This window comes from Sorex araneus, chromosome 1, assembly GCF_027595985.1.
Source record: "Sorex araneus isolate mSorAra2 chromosome 1, mSorAra2.pri, whole genome shotgun sequence".
NCBI lineage: Eukaryota > Metazoa > Chordata > Mammalia > Eulipotyphla > Soricidae > Sorex > Sorex araneus.
The window spans coordinates 13,024,868-13,037,909 of record NC_073302.1 but is presented as its reverse complement, the minus strand read 5'-3'; the positions used below and the strand labels follow the sequence as shown (position 1 = coordinate 13,037,909).

The following is a 13,042-nucleotide window of genomic DNA, read 5'->3' as shown; positions in this document are numbered from 1 at the left end:
TAATTCCTGAGTGCAGAGCCAGGAATAAATTCTGAGCATCATTGTATAACTGAGACTTAAACCTGAAATCTTTGTAACTTTCCACATGGTGATTCAATAAAATAATAAAAAAAAATTCTGAGCATTGCTGGGTATGACCAAAAAAGCAAATAATTAAATAAAATAAAGCCTATTTGGAAAATTTTGAAGATCACAATTTTGATGTACAAACTCATAATTCATAACTACATTATTTATAAAACTTTAGACAACATATTTTCTCTCCTCAGAGATTCATATTTGCTGTTTTTAGAGCGAAAAAAATATTTTTGTTGTTGTTGCTTTTGAGCCACACCTGCAATGCTCAGGGCTTACTCCTGGCTCTGCTCTCAGGAGTTACTACTGGAGAACACATGGGACCATGTGGGCTGCCGGGGATCAAACTGGTTGTGTACAAGGCAAAGGTCTTCTGTCTCTCCAGCCTGAATAGCTTGGTTTATAAAGACACTTCCAGTTCAAGTAGTGTTTGAAATATTAACTTCCATTCTAGCTATTAAATTCTGTGATTTAATAACTCATGTCTTACAATATCCAAGACATGCTTCTGTTTTACTAGTTTTTATTTAATTGGTTTAGGTCACATATTCACAAAGGTGTTAATATTTATGATTTTGAAATACTCAGGACCTTTCACCAAAGTACTTTGCTACTTCAGTCGCTCTCATCATGCCCTTCTTCCTCCTCATGCCTCACTCCCCACCCACTTTGATAGTCTCAGTTCTGTAATCCAGGTCCCAGAGTTTGTTATCATTTGATAAGGCTCTTTCTTTGTTTTCTCTCTCTCTGTACCTCACATAAGTGAAATCATGTTGTATTTGTCCTTTTCGCTATGATTAATGTCATGTAACATGATACCGTCCAGTTCCATCCATGTTGTAGCCAACTGCATGATTTCATCTTTTTTTAGAGCTGCTTAGTAATACATTGCGTCTATATACCACAACTTCTTTGTCCATCCAACTATTGTTGGACATTTGGGTTGTTTTCACATCCTGGCCTTTGTACTAAGGACACTAATGAACATAGGGATGCATATCATCATCATCATCATCATCATCATCATCATCATCATCATCATCATCATCATCATCATCACCATCATCCCGTTGATTGTCGATTTTCTCGAGCTGGCCCAGTAATGTCTCCATTTGTCCTAGCCCTGAGATTTTAGCAACCTCTCTTTACTCGTCCTTCCCAACAGTGCTGCATTGGAGGCCCTTTCAGGGTCAGGGGAATGAGACCCATCATTGTTACTGGTTTTGGCATATGAATTTGCCACGGGGAGCTTGCCAGGCTCTCCCATTCGGGCAGGAAACTCTCGGTAGCTTGCCAGGTTCTCTGAGAGGGAGAACTAGGCTCTAAGATGTCACACAGCTGCAAACAAGCTCCCATAAGGTATGCATATATCATTTCAAATTAATGTTTTAGTGCCCCGATGTGAATGAGATAGATACCACTTGCTTTGGTGGAAGCAGACTCAAGCTAGGCTATGTAACTAGAGGAGTGAAGAACAGGCTGGGCTTCAGTTGCAAAGCCCTGTTTGCTGAGGAACCTTGTATATGCACAACTGAGTACAGGAGTCCTGCAGGAAACCTGGAATGTCTCCCAGGGTCACACATGACCTTCAACTACGACATTCATTCTCTCCACCCATTACTCTTTCCTACCCTTCCTCTCACTCCACTCCAGCCCCAAAGACTTCTTACATTTTGGAATAACAGGCACGTGCCTGCCTTAGGCCATTTGCAAGTGCTGTTTGTCTGCTAGAAATACCCTTCTTGATGTCCACTGTTTTCTTTTCTTTCCTCCTTTGGGTCTTTACTCAAAATATCAACTTCTCAGTTAGGTTCAGACCTCGTCCCTCTACCCGATATTTCTACACACCATCTTATCCTGTTATCTTTCCTTGTTTTATTTTACTTCTTATTAGTCATCACCTCGGCTGGAGCAATAGCACAGTGGTAGGGCATTTGCCTTGCACGCAGCCAACCCGGGTTTGATTCCTCCGTCCCTCTCAGAGAGCCCGACAAACTACCGAGAGTATCCCCCCTGCACGGCAGAGCCTGGCAAGCTACCCGTGGAGTATTCGATATGCCAAAAACAGTAACAACAAGTCTCACAATGGAGACGTTACTGGTGCCCGCTCAAGCAAATTGATGAACAAGGGGATAACGGTGCTACAGTGCTATTATTCACTATATCTATTCACTGTAGGCAATGTTCTACTTACTTATTGGTTTGACTCATTTTCTATTTAGAATATGTTTGCTATGGGGCTGGATTGTGTGTGTTTTGGTTGTAGTTTTATTCCCAAAAGCCAGAGTAGTGCCTGGTGCTTAGCAGATACTCATAGGTATTTATTGAACTAAGGAATGAACAGATACACGCAGAGTAAAAGAACAAATGCAGGAACATTAGTCCCCTGTTTGTAATGATTTGTTCCTACATGGAGGAATTATATCCTAGTCCATTTTGCAGGCTGTCAGAGGCATTTGGCTTCCTATGGTTAGTAGGTGCTTGCCGAATAAATTTATATAATGAGTCATACCTTTAACCAAAGCCTTCTTCTTCAGGGCTGAAACAATGGATTGAAACTCTGGGTGAGTTGTATCCCCCAGGGAAAGAGCATAAGCAGCAATGGCCAAAGTAAAAGTGGTCTGAGCCGAGATGGCATTGGAAAGCAGGAAGTTGTCAGCGTTAATTAGAGCTGTGTTGATTTTCTGGAAGCAAGAAGAGAATATATTTGGATTTCTTTATGAAACATCAGTCGATTAATTGATGTGAATTTCTGCAGGCTGCACCATGCAGAGACAACCCCCCCCCAAAAAAAAAAGTGCAAAAAAGATCTTATAGAAATAGTGTCATGCTGAAGCAAATCCTTCCAAGAAGAAACAGTCTGTAGTCTCAGTAGGGAAAACATGACCATCCAGACGGGATTAAATGTTGACCTCTGACTTCTCTCTAAAACCCTTTATTTTCCCTTTTGTTTCATCTTCCCTCATGAGTCCTATCTTCCAAAAATAAGGAAGCATCCAGCATAGAAACAACTTACATCATTTCCCCCTCTGCAAAGTTGAGATGGTTCATATTTTCAAAAGAAATTTAGATAAATCATAGGGAAAAAAGTCAAGCTGTTCAAGTGCTTCTTTTTTTCTTTTTCATCTTTTTTTTTAATGAATCACTCTGAGATACAGTTACAGACTTACAAATTTGCGTGATTACATTTCAGTCATACAATATTTGAGTACCCATCCCTCTACCAGTGCCCATTCTCTACCACCAAAGTTTCCAGTATCCCTCCCACCATCCCCATCCCTCCCTACCCCCTGCCTCTGTGGCAGGCACATTCCCTCTACTCTCTCCTTTTGGGTGTTATGGTTTGCAATACAGTTACTGAGCAGCCATCATGTTTGGTCTATAGTCTACTTTCAGCATGCATCTCTCATTCTGAGCGAGCTCCCTAAGCTTTTACTTAGTGATCATGCCCATCATTTACTTAGTAGTCTCTACTCTAACCCAGCTGCCTTTTCCCCCAGCATGTGAGGCCGGCTTCCAAGCCATGGAGCTATCCTCCTGGCCCTTATCTCTACTATCCTTGGGTATTAGTCTCCCATTCTGTTACTTTATATTCCACAAATGAGTGCAGTCATTCTATGCTGTCCCTCTCTCTGACTCGTTTCACTTAGCATGATACTCTCCGTGTGCTGATCCACTTATATGCAAATTTTATGGTTTCATCTTTTCTAACAACGGCATAGTATTCCATTATGTAGATGTACAAAGTTTCTTTAACCAGTCCTTTGTTCTCAGGCACTCGGGTTTTTTCCAGATTCTGGCTATTGTAAACAGTGCTGCACTAAACATACAAGTGCAGATGTCATTTCTACTGTATTTTTTGCATCTCCATAATATATTCTCAGAAGTGGTATTGCTGGGCCAAATGGGAGCTCAATTTCTAATTTTTTGAGAAACATCCATATTGTTTTCCAAAAAGGCTGAACCAGTTGGCATTCTCACCAGCAGTGAAGGAGAGTCCCCTTCTCCCCATATTCACACCAACCCGGATTGCTTTTGTTCTTTTGGATGTGTGCCAGTCTCTATGGTGTGAGATGATATCTCTTTGTTGTTTTGATCTGCATCTCCCTGATGATTAGTGATGAGGAGCATTCTTCTTTGAGAAAGTTTCTGTCCATTTCATCACCCCGTTTTCTGATGGGCTTGGATGTTTTCTTCTCATAGAGTTCAACCAGTGCCTTGTATATTCTTGATATTAACCTTTATCAGAATGATATTGAGTGAATATCCTTTCCCATTCTGTAGAGTGTCTTTGTATTCTGGTCACTTTCTTTTGAGGTGCAGAAGCTTCTTAATTTAAAATAGTTCCATTTGTTCATCTCTGTTTCCCCTTGTTTGGTTAGTGGCGTTTCGTCTTTGAAGCTTCAAATGTCGTGAAGGGTTTTGCCAACCTTTTTTTCAATATATCTTATGGATTCTGGTCTGCTTTTTGATCCTAAGGATTTCTGGGGAAATAGTTTCCTTGACTAACACCTAAGGATAATAGAAATAAGGACCAGGAGAATCACTTCACGGCTTGGAAGCTGGCCTCACATGCTGGGGGAAAAGGCAGCTGGGTTAGAGTAGAGACCACTAAGTAAATGATGCTTGGAGAGCTTGCTCGGAATGAGAGATGCATGCTGAAAGTAGACTATGGACCAAACATGATGGCTGCTTAGTACCTGTAGTGCAAACCATAACACCCAAAAGGAGAGAGAGAGTAAAAGGGAAGGTGCCTGCCACAGAGGCAGGGGTGGGAAAAGGTGGGGGTGGCAGGAGGGATACGGAGAACATTGGTGATGGAGAATGGGCACTAGTGGAGGGATGGGTACTCGAACATTATATGATTGAAACATAATCACGCAAGTTTGTAAGCCTGTAACTGTATCTCAGAGTGATTCGTTAAAATAAAAAAAAAAGAATGAAAAAGAAAATAGTTTTCTTAACTCTGTCCAGAGAACACTGAAATAGTTATTTTGAACAAATATAGTAAGAGGAGGCGTGGTGTGATGCTGCTAACATCTTGTTTCATTCCTACTTTCCTGGCCCCACTTGTGTCTCTCACTTATGTAATGTGTGGGGACACCAGTCATCTGGACCCGTAGGAATTGGTCGTCTTTGATCAGACTTGCTAACTATAAACAATTCTCTTGAAACAGACTAAAAAATTATTTTGTCTTGTAGGTGAAGCCCTACATATCCCTTTAGGATTATTCATCTCACTTCTGCATTGAAGGGGAGTCTCACCCCTGATGTGCAGGCAGGAGAATTTAACCTCTGGGCCTCTGAGGGATCCTCTCAGAGAACTGACTGTCCCCAGAGCAAAATATCATCTCTGTTCCCCCTGGGTATGGTCTATGTTGATTCGCTCAGGTGGGCCCTTTCCATCCCATCCCTCCCCACCCAGCAAATTGAAAAGCTCACCCCGAAGGAGCAAACACGCCCTTGTGTCACCTCAATAGTTTCCGGAGATAGAACTTCAGCTGTAGAGCAACGGTCACATGTATAACATATGAGGGGATAGAGAAAACAGAAGGATACTGGGGCAGTGGGTCATTCCTTCATCTGGGTCACAAGCCATCAGTTCTAGTCCCAGCTCTACAATTCAGTAGTTTGTGGTACCAGACAGTCATGTTGTATCTTTCTTACAGGTCTCAATTTTCTCATCCATCAATGAGTAGGGTGGATTAGGTAGCCTCTAACGTCTACCATAGTTCTGAAATCATTTGATTCTGAAATTATAGCTATTTTCAAGGTCTTCCTCTCACCACCCCTCCATATATGTTATAGAAAGAGATGATAGTGTAGAGAGAAAAAGAGAAGAGAAAGTGCTTGAGAAAGAAAACTCTTGCTTACCATCAGGGGGCATATATCAAAAGCCTTTCTAAGTCCAATCACAACGAAGGCTGTAAGATACAAGGTCTTCTCCTGAGCTTCTACAGGCAAGGTACCCTAAAATAATAAGCAATGTTTTAAAAAAGAGAGTGAGATTGTTTCTTTTAAGAGAATCAGAACAGTTCTGAGCTGTATTTCCAGCCTAGCTATGTTTTGATTTTCCGTCCCTCCCTCCAGTACTTCATTTGGACGATTCCCCGTTACATAAGCGATGGCTCTTTATTACCAGCAGGCATTTCTTTTTTGGGAGAGTGAGATGTCTCCCCCAATTTCCCACCTTGAGTTCCAGTTTTTTTCTTTCACCACACTTACATAAGCGTACCTCCTATTTCAAGACCCTGTTAAAATGTCACCTACTCTACAAGTGCTGTTTGTCCTCTGTTTGCCCATATGTATCTTCTCTAGGGCAATGACATTCCAATGCTCCAAAAAGATTGCTCTCTTTACCACTCCAGATTTGTCATGCCACTCACATGCCACCTCTTTGAATGAACTACCTTCTTCTTCACTTCAAAATGTCAAGCCAGCTCTTGGCTCCACTTGGTCTCCTCTCTCCTCCCCTCCCCTCTTCTCCCCTCCCCGCCCTCTTTTCTCTCTTTCTCTCTTGCTTTCTCTCTTTCTTTCTCTTTCTTTCTTTCTTTCTTTCTTTCTTTCTTTCTTTCTTTCTTTCTTTCTTTCTTTCTTTCTTTCTTTCTTTCTTTCTTTCTTTCTTTCTTTCTTTCTTTCTTTCTTTCTTTCTTTCTTTCTTTCTTTCTGTCTCTCTCCCTCCCTCCCTCCCTCCCTCCCTCCCTCCCTCCCTCCCTCCCTCCCTCCCTCCCTCCCTCCCTTCCTTCCTTTCTTCCTTCCTTCCTTCCTTCCTTCCTTCCTTCCTTCCTTCCTTCCTTCCTTCCTTCCTTCCTTCCTTCCTTCCTTCCTTCCTTCCTTCCTTCCTTGTTTTCATGCTTTCTTGCTTTTTGGATCACACCCAGTGATGCTCAGTGATTACTCCTGGCTCTGCACTCAGGAATTACTCCTGGTGGTGCTGGGGGGACCATACGGGATGCTGGGGATTGAACCCTGGGTTAGCTCCTTGTAAGGCAAATGCCCTATCCACTGTGCTATCGCTCCAGCCCCTTCACTTGGTTTTATTCCTGGTCTCTCTCCTACCTAGTTTCCAGGAACCTCACCCTCTAGTGTTTTCAATTCTACCAAGGTAGTTTAGATCTGCTGTTTTCAATGAAGAGAATCTTTTCTTAACATGTACTACATACTTGATGTGATTTACCTAATGTCTTATTTCCCTGGTAGATTGTATACTATATGGTCTCCATATATACAATACGTATATTATATATATAATATGTATATGCAATATACATATTGTATACTATATGTATATATATGCTATATATACGTATAGATTGTATATATATATGGTGAGCAAAGACGTTCTGTTTATGCCCTAACTCTGCCATGCATCTCTTTGTGCGCATTCAGTGAATGTTTATTGATTAAATAAATGAACACACATATCTTAGAATTGCTGGCATTTATGCTCCCTAATTTCCTCATCAGTGTGGAAGCTTCTCTGTTGCAGGGATAATCTCTCCTCTCTTTTTTTACTCATTCTCTTTCACTGCAGCCATATATGTCCTTGTGTGTATTAGGTAGGTGGCTGTTGGATGCATGCAGATAGATGGAAGAAAAAATATTACCTTAAGGGAAAATTGTAAGGGTATTTTACTCTTTAAATAACACCTATATGATGTTAGAAGCCATATTCTGATGTCAGCACCTAGGGGACTTTATGAGACCCTGGCTAGACAGACAACCACAACTACCTGATATGAAAGGGGTTGAATTTGTTTTTGCTAGGGTTTTTGGTTTTTGGGCTACATTCAGCAGTGCTCAGGAGTTACTCCTGGATCTGCACTCAGGAATTACTCCTGGCAGTGCTCAGGAGACCATCTGGGATTTGGGGTATCAAACCCAGGTTGGCTGTGTGCAAGACAAACTCTACTATCTGTATTTCCCACTGTACTATCTATCTGATCCTGAAAGAGATGCAACTAGAACAGGAAAATTACCCCCCAAAGAGGTTGAATCTTTAAAAATTGTTATTCTTATTATTTTAATTGCAACACTGTGAGTTACAAAACTCTCATGTTTCAGTTTCAGTCATACAATGATCGAACACCCATCCCTCCACTGGTGCACATTTTTCACCACCAATGTCCCCAGTATCCTCCCCCCATATCCCGCCCCTCCCCCTTCTTCTATGGCAGTTTCCTTCTTACTCTTTCTTCTTATGGGCATTATGGTTCACAATATAGATAATGGGAGACCCATCATGTTTGGTCCTTTATCTACTATCAGCACACATCTCCCATCCCCAGTCAATCCTCCAACCATCATTGACTTAGTGATCCCTTCTCTATCCCAGCTGTCTTCTCCCCCAAAGCTATTGAATCTAAAGATACATTGTAAAGCATTGAAAATATTGTAGAGATTTTTTAGAGAGCTTGTGTAACTACTTTGTAATTCAGATTCCAATACATTGAAAATGGATTCCAATCTCAGTATAATTTTTTGCACTCTTAAAGTAATTGATTAATTGATTAACTGGGCCACACCTGGTGGTGTTCAGGGCTTACTCCTGGCTCTGTGCTCAGGATCCTGGAGAGCTCAGAGGACCACCTGGGATGCTAGAGATTAATCTGGGGTTGGCTGTGTGCAAGGAAAACACTGTACCTGCTGTAGTATTGCTTGACCCCAATTTGTTGCACTTTTGAAATAAATAGGCTACAGTTCTGCCTTCCTAATAGAGTGTAAATAGAAACTTTCATCTTTTATAAAGAAGGTACATTCCATACCACATGGTCCCTGGAAAAGTTAGTAAGTTACATACATATTAAGGATCTCCAGTACTTAAGTCTCTGAAACACCAATGCCTGCTACACAAGTTCCTATCATTAATTTAACCTCTAAAGACTTGTCTAAAGAATATGCTAGCAGACTTTTTAAGTTCTTTGCTAGAACACAAAAGAAATTTCCTGTAGGATTAAATATATTTTCCCTCTTCATCCTCCTAAAATGGGATGAGAACAAAACTCAAACTTGTTAACATAATCATTGCTAATCGGTGCATTTGGCTACCATACCTGTAATTTTATTGGTTGATAGTGGGATTTCTCCTGGAAAGATCCATTTTCTAGCTGACAGTTCTCAATCAGCCACAGCATAGAATTGCAAATTGAATTTTGGTTCTGATTGATGTACTTATGTATTTGTCCAAGCACCCTTACAGCGAAAGCTGTCAACCTTCACGACAAAAACCCAATAAATTAATATGCAGGCATTGAACTCCTTTTGAATTAAAATTTACAGTGTGTCTTAGTTTGCACAATGCTGGTTCTTCCAAACAAAGCAGCCTTCTAAATCATGATGAAGCTGCCACCAGGTGACAGGGCAGCGAAGATCCAGTCAACCAGTCTGAGTACCACATCTGTGACTGCAGCATTCTTAGCTGGCATGCAAGCTAAAACTTGAGGCTTGATTATTAGGAAAAAAACTATCTAATGTTAAAGACAATGGTAGCGAAGCAACTAGTTTTGAGTTTGTGCTGGCCCATGAACATGAAACATGGAAGAGTAAAATTTTAACATTCTAGATGATAAGTTTGGTGGGAGACACAAAAGTAATTGTGGAAGGAAGAAGACAGTAGTGGGGGATGTGGTGTTGGAATGTATGCATACAGCCCTATCATTCACAATATAAATCACTCAGTAACACACATAAAATCAATAAAATTTAGTAAATAAAATTAAAAACAATTTTGTTGGGAACCACCTAATTTATCTCTGTGTGAGGCTAGAATTTCCTTCCCCAACATTTCAGGAAATACTTTCTCATTTTCCCTTGGACCATAGCATTGACCAGTACACCTAACGAGGAAGTTTTATTATTTATTTATTTATTTGCTTTTTGGGTTACACCTGGCGATGCACAGGGGTAATTCCTGGCTTTGCATTTAGGAATTACTCCTGGCGGTGCTCGGGATATGGTCCCCCAATATGGACCATATGGGATGCTGGGAATAGAACCTGGGTCACCCCTGTGCAAGGTAAATGCCCTACCCACTCTACTACAGCTCCAGTCCCAAGTTTTAGTTATTTTGATAAATATTTTAGTCAGAAAGCTACTCCAGTCTCTACTAAGGTCTCTCAAACACTATAACAGAAGACCTAATTCATTATCCCACAATAATTCTTATGCCTCCATTTCTCTCTTTTCTCCTTCACCTACCTGAGGTCTGTCCCCTCCTTAGTTCCTCAAATACCCCTGGGACCCAGAACAGTTGACCCCAACCACCCCCATTTTACTCTTAAAATTTGTTTTAATTTTATTTTAAAAATATGTTTAACATTTTCATCAGGTAAAATCTTCATGTAATCCCCAAACCCTCGGGTATAGATAGGTTGATAGTCTCTCTCGCCTCTGGATTCCTCCAACACAATATCCTACTTCCTGTTATTTATATATATTATGCATCTGTCCAAATAAAATATAAGAATGGAGTCTTCCTGTCTTTCCATCTGAATCAAACCCAAACAATTGGATAATATTCACATCATCGTGTACTTTGCTTCTTTTTTTAATAATATATCTTAGGGGTCTGTGTTAATACATGACATTTCCTTTTTCTATAGAGAATGGTTTAATTCATTAAAATACAATATTTGGTAGAACTACATTAAAACTATCTCAGCCATTTCCCTACCTATGTATAACTCGACGAATCTCAATCTTTCTTCTAATGGCTTTAATTATCAAAAGTAACGAAAATTTATTTATTTATTTATTTATTTATTGCTCTTTGGGTCACACCCAGCGTTGCACAGGGTTTACTCCTGGCTCATGCACTCAGGAATTACTCCTGGAGGTGCTCAGGGGACCATATGGGATGCTGGGAATCGAACCTGGGTCGGCAGCATGCAAGGCAAACGCCCTACCCACTGTGCTATTGCTCCAGCTCCTGAATATTTATTTTTGATATTAATACAATGTGTGTTATATGCCAGTTTTATTCAATGATTAAAAAAAAAGAAAGTTCATGAATAGTCTTTTTTGCCATATCTGGTGATGCTCAGTGTCTACCCTGGCTCTGTTCTCAGGGATCACTCCTGGTGGGGCTTGGGGGGACCTAATGGAGTGCTAAGGATTGAACCCGACTCTTTTGTGTGTCTGGGAAGTGCCTTATCTCTCCAGAAACCTCTGAAGGGTTTTGAATGAAATGATCCAAAGTCGGTTCTTACAGGGTCGTTCAGCTGCTGTGTTACGTACAGACTGAAGAGGACCAAGGACTGAAGCCAAGATGACAAGAGAAGGCTGATGCAACGATCCCGGTGAGATAGATTCTGGGGTGGACCAGGGTACTGTGGTGGAATTGGTGAGAAGTAGGCAAGTTAAGAGTGTATTCTGAATATATTTTCTGGCATAATATGTGGCTTGTAAGAGAAAGAATCAACGACAAGATGATTAGAACTTGAGCAAGCGGGCAAATGGAGTTGCACTGAAGTGTGGTTCTTTAGTTCCCCAATCAACAACCATGTAAAAATGCAAGCCCAAAGTTTCCACTTACCAAGTGCTAGCACTTTCTTGGCCATTCCACATGCTGTAAGAATAGTCACGGTTTTTGTAGGACATGATGCTCATCATCCCTAAGAGGTACCAGACAGAGAAAACTGTTGAGTGCTTTGTTGATGGCATTTCTAGTCCAGAAATGCTTCACTAGCCCATGGGAATGATAAATTTACTTTGGTGGTGGGCAACAAGCATATTCTCTTGGCGAACACTGAAGTGTATGAATTGATAGACTCAGAATATTCTACTTGATATATTATATACTCAATATAATCTACTTGATATATAATACATAATATATATATTGTATATAATATATACAATATATAATATATAATATATAATATAGCAAGTACAATATTCTGGCTTATTGAAGAAGGAAGTGCTATACATGGTTTGGAATGTAGATATTTTATCTCTAATCTCTAATTTTGCTAAATTAACCCAAAATTTTACTGTAAGTAGTATTTATTTATTTAGTAGAGCTCACCTCACAATTTGAGGGGTGGGAAGGCCTGAGATACCTTCTTAATAAAATTTTGATGTTTTAACAATGTAGTTACCAATTTAATGAAATGATTAATAATAAAATATTAAAATTGGTAAATTGTAGTTACCAATTTAATGAAATTATTAATATTAAAATCACATAAGATTTTATGTAATGTATTTTTACCTTCTTTCATTTTTTTATTCAGTTCCTGTTTCTTTTTTATTAAAGAATTCTGAGAAAAAATGTCCCAATTGCGTCCTGCTTCCAGGTAATGATAAACATAGAAGACTGGGATGACACTCATCAATTCTGCTTCTGCGTTGCCCTTGGGAAGGTCGGTGAGGAGATCAATGCCTTCCTGACTCAGAACTGCAGACATGACCTCACCGATCAACAACCCTGAAACAAATGAATGAAGATCAGATCTACATGAGCACGTCTATAGACTTCTGATTCAGTGTTTTGAACAGAAATAAAAACAGCCATCTCTATATTTACTCTTTCTATATAGACAATTAGATCTTACTACTTTCACAACCAAGGAGGGGAGAAATACTACCTGATTAGATGGATTTAAAAAACCAATAAACCCATGGTGGAGGGATGGATGTGCTGCAGTAACATTGTATGCCTAAAACATTAATATTAATACCACAATATGTCATGATACTTTGATAAAAGGGGGCACAATAAAAGACACAACAATTGACTTAAAATTACTTTGTTAAGAAGAAAGTGTAATGTAGTGGGAAGATTAAAGCATACAAGAAATGGCTATTTGTCTGGGCCTGGAGTGATAGCACAGCGGGTAGGGCATTTGCCTTGCACGCAGTAGACCCGGGTTCGAATCCCAGCATCCCATATGGTTCCCTGAGCACTGTCAAGGATAATTCCTGAGTCCATGAGCCAGGAGTGACCCCTGTGCATGCCGGGTGTGAC

At 40.2% G+C, this 13,042-nt stretch overlaps 1 protein-coding gene across 1 annotated transcript in view; it reads right to left on the bottom strand.

Annotated features, from left to right (window-relative positions):
* The window catches only part of C5 (complement C5), a 111,967-nt gene that overhangs the window by 37,504 nt on the left and 61,421 nt on the right, over window positions 1-13,042 (bottom strand). The window contains exons 24-28 of the mRNA XM_004615632.2: window positions 12,287-12,502; window positions 11,609-11,687; window positions 9,129-9,288; window positions 5,950-6,045; window positions 2,588-2,759 (exon numbers count right to left, since the gene is read on the bottom strand). Of these exons, the coding sequence (XP_004615689.2) occupies window positions 2,588-2,759; window positions 5,950-6,045; window positions 9,129-9,288; window positions 11,609-11,687; window positions 12,287-12,502 (723 nt within the window). The remainder of the gene's footprint in view (window positions 1-2,587; window positions 2,760-5,949; window positions 6,046-9,128; window positions 9,289-11,608; window positions 11,688-12,286; window positions 12,503-13,042) is intronic.